This window comes from Moschus berezovskii, chromosome 9, assembly GCF_049115385.1.
Source record: "Moschus berezovskii isolate FMDL1 chromosome 9, NW_MosBer_1.0, whole genome shotgun sequence".
Taxonomy (NCBI): Eukaryota; Metazoa; Chordata; class Mammalia; order Artiodactyla; family Moschidae; genus Moschus; species Moschus berezovskii.
The window spans coordinates 110,416,141-110,433,569 of record NC_142468.1 but is presented as its reverse complement, the minus strand read 5'-3'; the positions used below and the strand labels follow the sequence as shown (position 1 = coordinate 110,433,569).

The 17,429-nt window shown below is 41.2% G+C and overlaps 1 protein-coding gene and 1 non-coding gene across 2 annotated transcripts in view; one reads left to right on the top strand and one right to left on the bottom strand.

Moving 5' to 3' along the window:
• Positions 1-17,429, top strand: part of REEP5 (receptor accessory protein 5) — a 49,083-nt gene that overhangs the window by 13,571 nt on the left and 18,083 nt on the right. The window contains exon 3 of the mRNA XM_055435903.2: positions 13,705-13,843. Coding sequence (XP_055291878.1) covers positions 13,705-13,843 — 139 coding nt within the window. The remainder of the gene's footprint in view (positions 1-13,704; positions 13,844-17,429) is intronic.
• On the bottom strand, positions 16,023-16,149 carry LOC129563638 (small nucleolar RNA SNORA40). The gene has a single exon (XR_008687381.1). It is a non-coding gene; the product is annotated as a small nucleolar RNA SNORA40 (small nucleolar RNA).

Genomic DNA, 17,429 nt, shown 5'->3' with positions numbered 1-17,429 from the left:
AGAACAAAGCAAATGGACCAGAAGTAGATTCCTTTCTGTTCCTTACCAATAGCACATCTCAAAGCTTTTTATTGTTATAGGCCTTTTTCATGAATGGGTTTTTTTTTTTTTTGATGTCCTGTCAGTCTGGAAATATAATCAACTTATTAAAATTAAAATCCTATTGATGAGTACAACTGGTTTCAGTAGTAAAGCCAGTGCTCTGAAGCCGTTTAGTGTTAATGCTTAATTTTACGTCATTTGTCTAGTTTGAACTATAGTGACTAACTTACATGTGAACCACATGGAGTCTGGGTTGTGTGTACCCAAGTTTCTTTTGTGTGGGTGATCAGAAGCATGTATAATACACCTGAATGTTAGTAGTTGGATTAACCCTTGGGCAAATTAACTTTTGTAATATTCAATTTTCTCTATGTAAAGGGAGGGAATAATTTAAGTTCACTAACAGAATCAACATTTTCACTTCAGTTCAGTTCAGTTCAGTCGCTCAGTCATGTCCGACTCTCCGCGACCCCATGAATCACAGCACGCCAGGCCTCCCTGTCCATCACCAACTCCCGGAGTTCACTCAAACTCATGTCCACAGAGTCGGTGATGCCATCCAGCCATCTCATTCTCTTTCGTCCCCTTCTCCTCCCGCCCCCAACCTTTCCCAGCATCAGTCTTTTCCAGTGAGTCAACTTGTCACATGAGGTGGCCAAAGTATTGCAGTTTCAGCTTTAGCATCAGTCCTTCCAGTGAACACCCTTAGGAACTGCTTAGTGAAGGGCGGTTACTTTTAATTAACATAGAGGGGGAAACTGGCTTAATCATAGTCATGGTTCTCTTACTCATATCATTGAACTTAAATGATTAAGGAAAACCTCTCAAGTAGTATTTTAACTTATTTTTTTCTACTTATTGTTTTGTGTTTCTTGTCTTATTTTTTCCTGTACTTAGATATCAGCAGCTTAAGACATCATTGTTCTAAGGAGCAATAAAGTACAATAAGGTTTTGTTTTTCCAAGTTATAAATATGTGTTATGGCTAGTGGTTTTCTTCTGTTTGGGTACAGTAGTGTACTTGTTCCTACGCCCTGGGCGTAATTTTAACTGACAGTTTTAAATATTAAATCTATCTTTACTTTGCTTTGCTTCCATTGAGGCTTCTAGTTTCTCTTAACTCATTCATTGGACCTTTCCCCAAGCACACCTGTGCTGTTTACTTCAGAATGGAACTGTCACTTGATTGTTTTGATTTTTGGTCCTGGGGCATCACTATTTTGGCCCCAGAGCTTCAGTACACTGTCATGCATGGTCAGTGCTCCACATATGCTTGCGTTTGAACAGGTCTGTCACTGATAGTCATGGTGGATTACCTAGATAGGGCCTCTCTGGCCATTTTACCACCAAGAATTGAGTGGAGAAAAGTAATGCTGGTTTGGTTTGGTTTGTACTGATGGTAAAGAATCTTATTTTTTCATTTCCTTTTTATCTTAAGAAAAATTACAACAAAGAAGATTAAGCCAGACAGTCTTATTCCCTGTTAGAAGTTACCTTTAAAGTGGCTCATTTGAAATATAGGACATAGGAATAAATAATTGCAAAATGGCTTAACTAGCTTTTTCTATTTGTCATCTATATTATGCTTCCCCTTCATTGTAGACATATGTGTATATAATGCTAAATATAATGTACACACAGCTTATACTCCACACTATTGTAGAAGATGGACATTTTTAACTTAATGACTTGAATATATTGAAATAATCATTAACCAGGAATAAACTTTTATTATAGTGTAAAAAATGCTTAACTTGCAGGGGCTTCCTGAATAGCTTAAATGGTGAAGAATCTGCCTGCAGTGTGGGAGACCTGGGTTCTACCCCTGGGTTGGGAAGATCCCCTGGAGAAGGGCATGGCAACCCTCTCCAGTATTCTTGCCTGGAGAATTCCATGGACAGGGGAGCCTGGTGGGCTACAGTCCATGTGGTTGCAAAGAGTTGGGCACAACTGAGTGACTTTCAATTTCACATCAACTGTCTTTAGTTTACATGATTTCTTTCTAATGAAGTACTTAGGGCATTTACAGTTTACTCATGTCTGTGGGTCAGGGAATACTTAGTTTCTCTGAATGCTCACTCTTAATTTGGAGGGAGAGAATGCTGATAGACCATATCTACTCGAACGTTGATTTTTTTACATCTGTTTAATGCTATACTTTGGCTGGTTTTGGTTCATGGTCTTGCTTTTAGAAAGCAGCAGCAAAGAAACAGATGATTCAGTAAGTGGAGGCAGCCAGTACAGTCACCGGGGCCGGGTGGTCCGGATGAGGGCTGGCCAGTGGTTGCGTCTCTGTCGGTGCCGATTCAATACCAGTGTCAAGACTTTCGGCCAGTCTCCATGTAGACCTGAAAAATGTTTTAAGCAGTGTCCAGGTTTATTACATTGACCTGCAAATAGGATTTTTGGATTTCACCCAACCTTTTACTTTCTGTAGCATTTTGGATTTGGAGAGCGAAGTACAATTAAAATCCATGAGTAATTCTCTAATCTCCTCTTTCCTGTATTAACAGTGCTATTAACCCTGTATGCTCTACTTAGCCAGAAGGACTGGTGTGTTCTTATTGCTCTCTTTTCTTTTTAATCCTTTGCTTCCTATTATAGTAATAAATTATCACCATATTATAATTACTACCTAATAAAGTAATATTTCTGAGTGCTTACCCTGTTTAAGTGCTTAACATGTATCAACTAAGTTAATCTTCAAAGCAACACAATGAGGTTTATCATCCCTACTTGACAGATGAGCACACTATGGCCCAAGGCCATGTACCTAGTAAGTGGTAACACCAGGACACAAAGCTATAAGCCAATAATAGTAAAATGATGTAAAGCCAGATGAGCATTGGGAAGAAATGAAGGGGGAAACCTATTTCATAATTCAGTGTAATTAATCATCTTTTGATAGTTCGCTTTGTATAGAAGGAAATTCAGTTCAGTTTAGTTTGGTTGCTCAATCATGACCAACCCCATGGACAGCAGCACGCCAGGCCTCCCTGTCCATCTCCAACTCTCGGAGTTTATTCAAACTCATCTCCACTGAGTTGTTGATCCCATCCAACCGTCTCATCCTCTGTCGTCCCCTTCTCCTCCTGCCTTCAGTCTTTCCCAGCATAAGGTTCTTTTCCAGTGAGTCAGTTCTACGCATCAGTGGCCAAAGTATTGGAGTTTCAGCTTCAGCATCAGTCCTTCCAATGAATATTCAGTGATTTCCTTTAGGATGGACTGGTTGGATCTCCTTGCAGTCCAGGGAACTCTCAAGAGTCTTCTCCAGCACCACAGTTCAAAAGCATCAATTCTTTGGCACTCAGCTTTCTTTATAGTCCAACTCTCACATCCATACATGACCACTGGAAAAACCATAGCCTTGACTAGACGGACCTTTGTTGGCAAAGTAATGTCTTTGCTTTTTAATATGCTGTCTAGGTTGGTCATAACTTTTCTTCCAAGAAGCAAGCGTCTTTTAGTTTCATGGCTGCCATCACCATCTGCAGTGATTTTGGAGCCCAAAAATAAAGTCTTTCTTCACTTCCATTGTTTCCCCACCATTTGCCATGAAGCGATGGGACCAGATGCCATGATCTTAGTTTTCTGAAGGTTGAGCTTTAAGCCAAGTTTTTCACTCTCTTTCACTTTCATCAAGAGGCTCTTTACCTCTTTTTTGCTTTCTGTCACCTGCATATCTGAGGTTATTGATATTTCTCCCGGCAATCTTGATTCTAGCTTGTGCTTCTTCCAGCCCAGCGTTCCTCATGATGTAATCTGCATATAAGTTAAATAAGCAAGGTGACAAGATACAACCTTGACATACTCCTTTCCTGATTTAGAACCACTCCGTTGTTCCATGTCCAGTTCTGACTGTTGCTTCCTGACCTGCATACAGATTTCTCAAGAGGCAGGTCAGGTGGTCTGGTATTCCCATCTCTTTCAGAATGTTCCACAGTTTGTTGTGATCCACACAGTCAAAGACTTTGGCATAGTCAATAAAGCAGAAGTAGATGTTTTTCTGGAATTCTCTTGCTTTTTTGATGATCCTGCGGATGTTGGCAATTTGATCTTTGGTTCCTCTCCCTTTTCTAAATCCAGCTTGAACATCTGGAATTTTCATGGTTAACGTATTGCTGAAGCCTGGCTTGGAGAATTTTGAGCATTACTTTACTAGCGTGTGAGATAAGTCCAATTGTGCAGTAGTTTGAGCCTTTTGTAGGGATTGGAATGAAAACTGACCTTTTCCAGTCCTGCAGCCACTGCTAAGTTTTCCAAATTTGCTGGCATACTGAGTGCAGCATTTGACAGCATCATCTTTTAGGATGTGAAATAGCTCAACTGGAATTCCATCACCTCCACTGTCTTTATTTGTAGTGATGCTTCCTAAGGCCCACCTGACTTCACATTCCAGGATGTCTGGCTCTAGGTGAATGATCACACCATTGTGATTATCTGGGTCATGAAGATCTTTAGTGTATAATCCTTCTGTGTATTCTTGCCACCTCTCCTTAATATCTTCTGCTTCTGTTAGGTCCATACCATTTCTGTCCTTTATCGAGCCCATCTTTGCATGCAATGTTCCCTTAGTATCTCTTAATTTTCTTGAAGAGATCTCTAGTCTTTCCCATTCTATTATTTTCCTCTATTTCTTTGCATTGGTCACTGAGGTAGTCTTATCTCTCCTTGCTGTTCTTTGGAACTCTGCATTCACATGGGTGTGTCTTTCCTTTTCTCCTTTGCTTTTTGCTTCTCTTCTTTTCACAGCTATTTGTAAGGCCTCCTCAGTTCAGTTCAGTTCAGTTCAGTTCAGTTCAGTCGCTCAGTCGTGTCCGACTCTCCGCGACCCCATGAATCACAGCACGCCAGGCCTCCTGGTCCATCACCAACTCCCGGAGTTCACTCAAACTCATGTCCACAGAGTCGGTGATGCCATCCAGCCATCTCATTCTCTGTCGTCCCCTTCTCCTCCCGCCCCCAACCTTTCCCAGCATCAGAGTCTTTTCCAGTGAGTCAACTCGTCGCATGAGGTGGCCAAAGTATTGCAGTTTCAGCTTTAGCATCAGTCCCTCCAATGACAACCGGTTTTCCATTTTGCATTTCTCTTTCTAGGAAATTAGAATGAGGAGGAAATTAGAATGAGTCAGTTCGTATGACGGGTGGTGTGACTTTCTTTTCTCCCTCTGTGTCATTCTGTGTATTGTGATAAAAAGTGTCTTTTTGCTCAGTTGTGTCCCACTTTTTTGTCACCCCATGGACTGTAACCTGCTAGACTCCTCTGTCCATGGAATTCTCCAGGCAAGAATACTGGAGTGGATAGTCATTCCTTTCTCCAGTGGATCTTCCTGACCCAGGGATCAAGCCCGTGTCTCCTTCAAGAAGGCAGATTCTTTACTGTCTGAACCATCTGTGTGGATTTAAGGACTTTAAATGCCCTAAAACACAATAGATTGTGTCTGATTATTGTTAGGGAAGTTTGTTTGTTAGATAATCATGAGCAGTTTTCTCAAGAGAGAAATTAAATGATTGTGTCTGCTGTTCACTTCAGTGTTTCTTTTAACAAGGCCCTAAAGAGACCTAGTCTCATAGGAGACCATAGTTATATAAAGTCTGGTGCCCTGTGTTTTTTCCCCCAAATAGAAATATTTGTCCTCACTTTTGTTATTAAAAATAGTACATGCTGTATATGTGTAACTGATGCTCTTTGCTATACACCTGAAACTAACACAACATTGTAAATCAGTTATAGGAAAACATTTTTTTTGTCACTCTGCTTTATTTTTAAAAATTTTTTAAATTTTTAAAATTTTAATTGGAGGCTAATTACTTTACAATATTGTATTGGTTTTGCCATACACTGACATGAATCTGCCCTGGGTGTACATGTGTTCCCCATCTTGAACTCCCCTCCCACCTCCCTCCCCATCCCATCCCTCTGGGTCATCCTAGTGTACCAGCCCCGAGCATCCTGTATCATGCATCGAACCTGGACTGGCGATTCATTTCACATTTGATAATATACATGTTTCTATGCCATTCTCCCAAACCATCCCACCCTCACCCTCTCCCACAGAGTCCAAAAGACTGTTCTGTACATTTGTGTCTCTTTTGCTGTCTCGCATACAGGGTTATCATTTGCATCTTTCTAAATTCCATATATATGCGTTAGTATACTGTATTGGTGTTTTTCTTTCTGGCTTACTTCACTCTGTATAATAGGCTCCAGTTTTATCCACCTCATTAGAACTGATTCAAATGTACTCTTTTTAATGGCTGGATAATACTCCATTGTGTATATGTACCAAAGCTTTCTTACCCATTCGTCTGCTGATGGACATCTAGGTTGCTTCCATGTCCTGGCTATTATAAACAGTGCTGTGATGAACATTGGGGTACACATGTCTCTTTCAATTCTGGTTTCCTTGGTGTATATGCCCAAAAGTGGGATTGCTTATAGGAAAATTTTTAAAAAAAATAGTAGATGCTAGTATATTCTCACAAATATAGAGAATAAACTTGTTGTTACCAGTGAGGAGAGGGGAGGGGGTAGGGGCAATATAAGGCTAGGCGATTAAGAGATACAATTGTTAAGTATAAAATAATGTAAGAATATATTGTACAATGCCAAATATAGCCAATATTTTATAATAACTATAAATGGAATATAACCTTTAAAAATTGTGATTATACTATACACCTGTAACTTATATAATATTGTACACCAGTTGTGCTTCAATTTATAAAAGGTAGTAAATGCTCATTGAAAGATCTTAAAAAAACAAAATTCTGCAGTCCCAATACTCAGGATTAACTGTGTTCAACTTGAAAAAAGCATTTCTAAATGCCATTCTTGGTCTATAAACACATACAGATAGTTTTCTTTTTTCTTTTAAATAGAAAATTAGTAATCTCCTTTTGACACTCAGCCCTATATCTTGGACATCTCTCCATGTTAAGGAATATCCTTCTAAAGGCTTCAGAAATATTTCACTGTGTGGATATACCCAAATTTATTTAAACAGTCCATTCTGCCCTTAAAAAAATGTATAAACACACACTTCTATAATCTCTTCTTCTATAATCTTTGAGTTGAAAGTCATTTTAATATCACTCTTTCTTCTCTGAAGTTCATTTTATTTTGTGTCTATAAAATGTAGAACTTGAACTCGGACTTTAAGACATCTTCCAGTTCAACAGTGTGCAATTTCTAATTCTGCTCAGTGAATTTTGAGAACTGCTTGCCAACCATCTTCCACACCGCAGGCCCGCCTCCTGCCCACCCAGGCCTTGCTTCCTTTTGCTGCCTGCATGAGGGAGGTGAAACTATGCCCCTGACCCGTGCCCCTGGAGCAGGAGGCACAGCACTGAGCTTAGGTGGCCGTGACCATGGGCAGAGAGCAGTGCAGGACTGTGCTGCCCTGGGAGCAGTTCCGAGCCCTCGGTCACTGCTGGTGTCTGCCGCTTGAGGGTGCCGTGGCGCTGGAGAGGGCGCGGCCCAGGGCTCTGAGAGCCCGGGACAACTGCTGCTAGCCGCTGGGGCCACAGTCCCCGAGGCCCTCTAGGATCGAGCTTTTCTCCTCTCTTGGCTTCTCATTCGTTGCTGGAAAGGGGTCCCCTACCCTCTGGCCATAGCTTTTTGGAACTGATCCAGTCATTTTGCTTTTCTGTCTTAGAAGTGATATGACCAAGGGGCACTGAAACTGGATCTTGGAGCTGGTGGGTCTGAAGCTTCGCTGTGTGTTAGAATCACCTGCGTAAGTTTCAAAAAGCGCACACCTGTGCATGCTGGAGAGCTTGAGCCACTGGGTCTGAAGGAGCTGGTGTCTATAGTTTTTATATATTTATACACTATATTTTATATACTTATACACTATAAAAATATAGCGTATCTATTTTTTAACCGTTCCTGAGGTGAATGAGGATCATCAGCTAAGTCAGAACCGGTGGACTAGGGCACCAACTTGGAACTCCAGCTTGAACATCCTGTTCACTTCTAATGGTCCTCCACCTCAAGGAAGCAGGAGGAATGGCCCTTCAGGAATCTGGATGTTGAGACTATGACTCTCCACCTGTTAGTCTGTTCTGTGCCCAAGTTGACCTCTCCAAGCCTTGATTTTCTCCAATAGAGGACTCTGGTCCCTTCCAAAAGTCAGATTATGAACTTTTCTGTATCTGTATGAATGAAGCAAACATTTACTAACTGCCCACTTAGTACCAGACACTTCGCTAAGTGCCATGCAAACGGGTAGTAAGCAGTTCTCTCACATAGGAAAACAACTTGGGATAGAGACACAGACACAGGCTTTGTGGGAGTACATCTCTGGGTCCCCTGCCGATGTGATTTTTCTTCCCTAAGCCTCAGTTTCTTTCTCTCAAAGATGAGAATATCAGTACCTGTTGCATAGACTATTCTGAAGGTTAAATTAAATAATTATTAAGTTCCTATCCTTCCCATTCTTTATCTTTGCCTCTTTGGCTAAAGACCAAAAACTACAAATGGCCTAAGGATAGAGTTGCATCTTAGGATTTCTTGAATCCTGTATGTTGCCTGAAAGGTTGATATATCTTCATTCTGATACAAGTTAAAATACTGTTTAGCAAATGTAAATAAAAAGCAGCAGAGTGGTCAAAGATGCAAAGGGCCCAGTTCCAAAGGCTTCTCCATATCAACAAGCAATTCTCAGATAAAAGCAGAGAATCTAAGTGTGTGTGTGCTCAGTCATGTCCGACTCTTTGTGACCCCATGGACTGTAACCCGCCAAGCTGCTCTGTCCGTGAAAGTTTCCAGGTAAGAGTACTGGAATGGGTTGCCATGTCCTACTCCAGGGAATCTTCCTCTCCCAGGGATCCAACTTGCATCTCTTGCATCTCCTGTATTGGCATGTGGGTTCTTTACCACTGTACCTGGGAAGCCCGAGAATTCAAGAGTTCAACTCAACTCAATTCTGCCACTGTCAACCCAGAGACAGAATCAAATTACAAAGCTAAAAGGCTCAGTCCAACAAGATCTCCTCACACTTGAAGCACCTGTAACAAGCCCCAGTTGTTAGTCTGTGCTTCTGACCAACTGGCTGTCAACCAGAGGTTCCTGCGTCCCCTCTTTAGGTTTAATTAGCATGACTCACAGAACTCACTAGATGACCAATCTATTATAAAAGGATTAAAGAAAACAAATCAATAACCAGATGAAGGGCACTGTTTATTTTTCAGTTTCTGAATCTGTGGACTAACATTTAAAAAATAATTACAGTCTTTCCAAGGCAATAGAAGCAAAAGCAAAAATAAACAAGTGGGATCTAATCAAACTTATAAGCTTTTGCACAGCAAAGGAAAAACATCACCAAAATGAAAAGATAGCCTACAGAATAGGAGAAAATATTTGCAAACAATATGACTGATAAGGAATTAATTTCCAAAATATACAAACAGCCCATAAAACTCAGTAACAAAAAAAACAAATAACCCAATCAAAAAATTGGCAGAAGACCTAAACAGACATTTCTTCAAAGAAGACATACATATGGCCAATAGGCTCATGAAAAGATGCTCAACATACTAACATTAGAGAAATGCAAATCAAAACTACAGTGAGGTACCAGCTCCCTCTGGTGAGAATGGCCATCATTAAAAAGTCTAGAGGGCGTCCCTGGCAGTCCAGCAGTTAAGAACCTGCTTGCAATGCAGGGGACACTGGTTTGATTCCTAGTCCGGGAAGATCCCACATGCCACAGAGCAACTGAGCCCATGTGCCACAACTACTGAGCCTGTGCTCTAGAGCCCGTGAGCTGCAGCTGCTGAGCCCAGGCACTGGAACTGCCAAAGCCTACAGCCTGCTCTGCAACAAGAGAAACTGCTGCAATGAGAAGCCTGTGCACCACAACGAAGAGTAGACCCTGCCGGCTGCAGCTCGAGAAAGCTCGGGTGAAGCAAGAAAGACCCACCACAGCCTAAATAGATAAGTAAATCAGCATACAAACCTGATAAAAAGAAAAAGTCCTACAGTGTTGGTGGGAATGGAAATTGGTGCAGCCACTGTCTAAAACAGTATGGAGATTCCTTAAAAAACTAAAAATAGAGTTGCCATGTGTTCCAGTAATCCCACTTTTAGGCATTTATCTAGATAAAACTCTAACTGGAAAAGATATACGTGTCCAATATTTATAGCAGCTTTATTTACAATAGCCAAGACTTGGAGCAACCTAAATGTCCATCAACAGATGAATGGATAAAGAAGATGTGATCCGTATATGCAATAGAATGTTGCTCAGCCATAAAATAAAAGAATGAAACGATGCCCTTTGCAGCAACATAGATGGACTTAGAGACGATCATACTGAGTGAAGTCAGACAGAGAAAGACAAATACCATATGGTAACACTCTGTGTGGAATTCAAAATATAACACGAATGAACTTAGTCTCACAGAGAACAGACTTGTGGTTGCCGGGGGTGGGGGTAGGGGGAATTAGATTAAGTTAGGAATTTGGGATTAGCAAATAAAAACTGTTATATATAAAACAGATAAACAGCAAGGTCCTCCTGTATCACATAAGGGACTATATTCAACATCTTATAATAAACTATATAATGGGGCTTCCCTCATAGCTCATTTGGTAAAGAATCCACCTGCAATGCAGAAGACCCAGATTCGATTCCTGGGTTGGGAAGATCTCCTGGAGGAGGGATACACTACCCACTCCAGTATTCTTGGGCTTCCCTTGTGGCTCAGCTGGTAAAGAATCCGCCTGCAGTGTGGGAGACCTGGGTTCAGTCCCTGGATTGGGAAGATCCCCTGGAGAAGGGAAAGGCTACCCACTCCAGAATTCTGGCCTGGTTGCAAAGAGTAGGACATGACTGTCAATCTGTCAATATAATATCTATCATATCTATCAATGTAATAAAAAATATACACACACATACACATATATGTATAACTGAGTCACTGTGCTGTATACCAGACAGTAACACAACATTGTAAATCAGCTATACTTCAGTAAAAAAAGTAATAATGAAAGGATGGAACTAAAAGTATCAGTGGTTTCGTAAATGTTTGTTGCCCCTTTGTCCAGGGTAAGATGTATGAGAAACATTTTTATCATACTTAGTAATTGTTAAAAATTCACTCGAATGTAAATAGATGCGTGGTTGTGCTGCATCGCTTCAGTCCTGCCTGACTCTGTGCGACCCCATGGACTGTAGCCTGTCAGGGTCCTCTGTCTATGGGGCCCTCCACGCAAGAATACTGGAGTGGGTTGCCATGCCTTCCTCCCGGGGATCTTCCCCAGATAAACTATATTCTATACCAAATAAAGCATCAGTTCAGTTCAGTCCCTCAGTCGTGTCTGACTCTGCGACCCCATGAATCACAGCACGCCAGGCCTCCCTGCCCATCACCAACTTCCTGAGTTCACTCAAACTCATGTCCATTGAGTCGGTGATGCCATTCAGCCATCTCATCCTCTGTGGTCCCCTTCTCCTCCCGCCCCCAATCCCTACCATCATCAGAGTCTTTTCCAGTGAGTCAACTCTTCGCATGAGGTGGCCAAAGTATTGCAGTTTCAGCTTTAGCATCAGTCCTTCCAGTGAACACCCAGGACGATTTCCTTTAGAATGGACTGGTTGGATCTCCTTGCAGTACAAGGGACTCTCAAGAGTCTTCTCCAACACCACAGTTCAAAAGCATCACTTCTTCGGTGATCAGCTGTCTTCACATTCCAACTCTCACATCCATACATGACCACTGGAAAAACCATAGCCTTGACTAGATGGACCTTTGTTGGCAAAGCAGTGTCTCTGCTTTTTAATATGCTGTCTAGGTTGATCATAACTTTCCTTCCAAGGAGTAAGCGTCTTTTAATTTCCTGGCAGCAGTCAGCATCTGCAGTGATTTTGGAGCCCAAAAAAACAAAGTCTGACACTGTTTCCACTGTTTCCCCATCTATTTCCCATGAAGTGATGGGACCAGATGCCATGATCTTAGTTTTCTGAATGTTGAGCTTCAAGCCAACTTTTTCACTCTCCTCTTTCACTTTCATCAAGAGGCTTTTGAGTTCCTCTTCACTTTCTGCCATAAGGTGGTGTCATCTGCATAGCTGAGGTTATTGATATTTCTCCCAGCAATCTTGATTCCAGTTTGTGCTTCTTCCAGCCCAGCGTTCCTCATGATGTACTCTGCATAGAAGTTAAATAAGCAGGGTGACAATATACAACCTTGACGTACTCCTTTTCCTATTTGGAACCAGTCTGTCGTTCCATGCCCCTTTCTAACTGTTGCTTCCTGACCTGCATACAGGTTTCTCAGAAGGCAGGTCAGGTGGTCTGGTATATCTGTTGCAGAATTTTCCACAGTTTATTGTGATCCACACAGTCAGAGGCTTTGACATAGTCAATAAAGCAGAAATAGATGTTTTTCTGGAACTCTCTTGCTTTGTCAGTGATCCAGCGGATGTTGGCCATTTGATCTCTGGTTCCTCTGCCTTTTCTAAAACCAGCTTGAACATCTGGAAGTTCATGGTTCATGTATTGCTGAACCCTGGCTTGGAGAATTTTGAGCATGACTTTACAATTAGCTCTCTTCAATTTATTTTGTGATTCTGTATTTACTCTTGATGTTCAAAACAGCATTCACTTCATCACCCTCTCCTCGTCTTTTCCTCATGTCATTAGCAGTGATTTCAGACAGCTATAATTTTTCCCCACTTGTTCCTTTTCTTAAAGCACACATGTAGGCAGACACACATACACCCATGGATGTTTCTGATTAATTCAGAGGCTTTCTTAGGGGATGATTCAGCATGATTCATCAGACTGTTTCTTTGGCGAACCCGTTACCAAGTAGCCAGTGTATTTTCAGTAGTTAACTCATTGCATAAGCTAAACAAGATTCAGATTTCTTCTAGTTTACTGATGCAGTCCAGCTCAGTTATGATAAGTATCCAGACATGTCAGGATAGGATAAAAAATTATGGAATTGGGTCTTAGAATGAAGGGATTTTTAGGGCTAGAAGAAATTCCTCTGATTCAGAAGTAAAAGATGGTTATTCTAAATTTAGTTCTATTCATTTACAGAATGAATTTTGTTTAAGCAGTGGTTGATACTGAGAAAGTCCTAGTATTAACTGATACGGGGAGGAAGGCTCACAGCCTGAGGATCACGTGACGATAGAAACAACCAACTAACCATGTTAGTTTTCACCTGTTTGTTATCAAGTATGTTATGAACTTTGGAAAGCATTCTGGAACTGTGTTTCCCAAGATATTGTTTATCGAAATGCCTACTCACTCATGGTATACTTCAGTTAAAGTGCATAAGAACTGAAGCACATGAGTGAGTTCTTGATATATCCGTAGTGGCAGGACCCCACTTGAAAATGGGGATCACTCTAGTTTCCAGTCATTAGTGCTATTTCCTGGAGCTGTGGTGGAGGCTCAGGCAAGGTGGAGACCCATGGGACAACTGGTGCTGGCATTTCTGGTGACCAGAGGACTGGTAACAAGTAGTTATAATAGCTTGTCTTGATATTTCTACTTTGCTGTCTGTTTTCATGTTGAACTCATTCATCTAGTGTCATTGCCTGAGTTTTTCAGTTGGTATTGGAGGGCAGCATGAAAGTATAATGATCGAAATTGTCTCATTGAGATCTTACTACATAATACACTGCTTTTGTATTGCCTTTCAGAATTAAAGCCATAGAAAGCCCCAGCAAAGAAGATGATACCCAGTGGCTGACCTACTGGGTAGTATATGGTGTGTTCAGCATTGTCGAATTCTTCTCTGACCTCTTCCTGTCCTGGTTCCCCTTCTACTACATGTTGAAGGTACGTTGGCTTTTCCTGAACTGCTGTGTTTTCTTTCATCTATGTTTTTGTTTTGCTCCCTACCACTAAAATAAACTCGATCTCAGGACCTATATACAAGGAATAGGAACAGATGCTTGAATGTTAGACATCTCTGGATCTTCCTCAGATTATGTAAACAGGAAGAAAGGACTCAATATAGCTAACTATTTTGTGTATTACCTTGGAAATAGCCAAAACAATTATGTCTGTAACATGTGTTTGATAATAGTGAAAGATGGAAATACCGTGAACTTGCACAAGCATTGCTCTTTGCCAAAATCCTATCTTCATTTACTGTTGTCTGTGTTTGATAAATAAACATTGCAAATTTTATCGATCCATCAATTATTCACAGTTCTGTGCTGGAGTCTTTATATCTGGACAAAAAATACTCATTTCTTACATAGGTTTGGAAAAAGAAGATGTGATATCGGCTGAGAACGTCATTTTAATAACTCTGACAGGTCCATGAGTCTGGCATCAGCCCTGCCATACCTTATGTTTGGCAGAGGACTTACTTTAGTTACAACTGAGGAAAGGCTGTAGGAAGTTGAACTTTTTCCTAATGGGACCTGTATCATAGGCAAATGACTATGAAGAAATTCAAACCTTTTAATAGAGTGGATGGTTCTTTTTCTCTAAATGGTGATTCCTAGAATGTCTTCCGTGAAAGAGGCCTTGCTTCCCCTGAATGTCGTAGGATGCAAATAGTGCCTCGGGCTCACTGAGCCAGGCTCCCCAAGCTGCAGGGGCTTTACGTCCAGCTCTTATGAATTATGGGTTCTCTTCTTTCCCTTCATACTCTTTAAGTATTTGTTTTAGTAAGAGTTACAAGTGAAAAAGTTTAAAGACTCAAGTAAGAGTATATGTGAAGTTATACAAGAAATAGTTTGTTACACATGAAATTGTTTAAAGACTCAAGTAATTCTCTAAGAATTTTGAAGATCTGCATTCCTGCCCCCTGTATTGCCTCTCTTAAAAGTTATTTTATTTAGTTATCTAATTGTTTCCTTTGTATATTTAGACCAGTTTTGAGTGCCCTTGCTATTTTAACTTGTCCTAAATGTCTACATTTCTCTTTACTTTCTTTTTAGACTTTTTTTTTCTTTCCTAGTTTGTGCTTTTATATATGTATTTTTAATTAACTTATTTTTTATTGAAGGATAATTGCTTTATAGAATATTGCTGTTTTCTGTCAGACCTCAAAATTAATCAGACATGCTGCTAAGTCACTTCAGTCGTATCCGACTCTGTGTGACCCCATAGACGGCAGCCCACCAGGCTCCCCCGTCCCTGGGATTCTCCAGGCAAGAACACTGGAGTGGGTTGCCATTTCCTTCTCCAAATCAGACATAGGTATACATATATTCCCTCCCTTTAGAAACTCCCTCCCATTTCCTTACCCATCCCAACCCTCTAGGTTGATACAGAGCCCCTGTTTGAGTTTCCTGAGCCATACAGCAAATTCCCGTTGGCAGTCTATTTTACAGATGGTAATGTAAGTTTCCATGTTACTCTCTCCATACGTCTCACCCTCTGCTCCCCTCTCCCTGTGTCCATAAGTCTATTCTCTACGTCTGTTTCTCCGTTGCTGCCCTGTAAATAAAATCTTCAGTACAATGTTTCTAGGTTCTGTATATATGTATTCAGTTCAGATCATTTCAGTCGTTTGGTCGTGTCCAACTCTTTGTGACCCCATGAACGCAACACACCAGGTCTCCCTGTTACCAACTCCCAGTGTTTACCCAGACTCATGTCCATTGAGTCGGTGATGCCATCCAGCCATCTCATCCTCTGTCGTCCCCTTCTCCTCCTGCCCCCAGTCTTTCCAGCATCAGGGTCTTTTCAAATGAGTCAGCTCTTCACATCAGGTGGCCAAAGTATTGGAGTTTCAGCTTCAACATCAGTCTTTACAATGAATATTCACGACTGATCTCCTTTAGGACGGACTGGCTGGATCTCCTTGCAGTCCAAGGGACTCTCAAGAGTCTTCTCCAACACCACAGTTCAAAAGCATCAGTTCTTCGGTGTTCAGCGTTCTTTATAGTCCAACTCTCACATCCATACATGACCACTGGAAAAACCATAGCCTTGACTAGATGGACCTTTGGTGACAAAGTAATGTCTCTGCTTTTTATTTTTTTATTTTTTTTCGGATCATGTTCCTTCTTATCTGTATCAAAACTCATACTGAACAATGAGTTGTGGATTGCAAAAGAGGATTTACTTTCGCACTTGTCTGTAAGTCTTTGTCCACAAATTAAACAAAAACAAACACAAGTGCTACTGTCTCTGCTTTTTAATATGCTGTCTAGGTTGGTCATGATTTCCCTGGTGGCTCAGACGATAAAGTGTCTGACTGCAATGTGGGAGATCGGGGTTTGATCCCTGGGTTGGGAGGATCCTCTGGAGAAGGAAATGGCCACCCACTCCAGTACTCTTGCCTGGAAAATCCCATGGATGGAGGAGGTTGGTCATAGCTTTTCTTCCAAGGAGTAAGCGTCTTTTAATTTCATGGCTGCAATCAGCATCTCCAGTGATTTTGGAGCTGCCGAAAAATAAAGTCTGCCACTGTTTCCACTGTTTCCCCATCTTTTTGCCATGAAGTGATGGGATCGGATGCCCTGATCTTAGTGTTCTGAATGTTGAGCTTTAAGCCAACTTTTTCACTCCTCTTTCACTTTCATCAAGAGGCTCTTTAGTTCTTCTTCACTTTCTGCCATAAGGATGGTGTCATCTGCATATCTGAGGTTATTGATATTTCTCCTAGCAATCTTGATTCCAGCTTGTGCTTCTTCCAGCCCAGCGTTCCTCATGAGTTACTCTGCATATAAGTTAAATAAGCAAGGTGACAATATATAGCCTTGACATACTTTTCCTTTTCCTATTTGGAACCATGTCCAGTTCTAACTGTTGCTTCCAGACCTGCATACAGATTTCTCAAGAGGCAGGTCAGGTGGTCTGGTAGTCCCATCTCTTTCAGAATTTTCCACAGTTTGTTGTGATCCACACAGTCAAAGGCTTTGGCATAGTCAATAAAGCAGAAGCAGATGGTTTTCTGGAACTCTCTTGCTTTTTCGATGATCCAGTGGATGTTGGTAATTTGATCTCTGGTTCTTCTGCCTTTTCTAAAACCAGCTTGAACATTTGGAATTTCACAGTTCATGTGTTGCTGAAGCCTGGCTTGGAGAATTTTGAGCATTACTTTACTAGTGTGTGAGATGAGTGCAATTGTGCAGTAGTTTGAGCATTCTTTGGCGTTGCCTTTCTTTGGGATTGGAATGAACAGGGACCTTTTCCAGTCCTGTGGCCACTGCTGAGTTTTCTAAATTTGCTGGCATATTGAGTGCAGTACTTTGACAGCATCATCTTTTAGGATGTGAAATAGCTCGACTGGAATTCCATCACCTCCACTAGCTTTGTTCGTAGTGATGCTTCCTGAGGCCCACTTGACTTCACATTCCAGGATGTCTGGCTCTAGGTGAGTGATCACATGGTGATTATCTGGGTCGTGAAGATCTTTTTTGTACAGTTCTTCTGTGTATTCTTCCCATCTCTCCTTAAT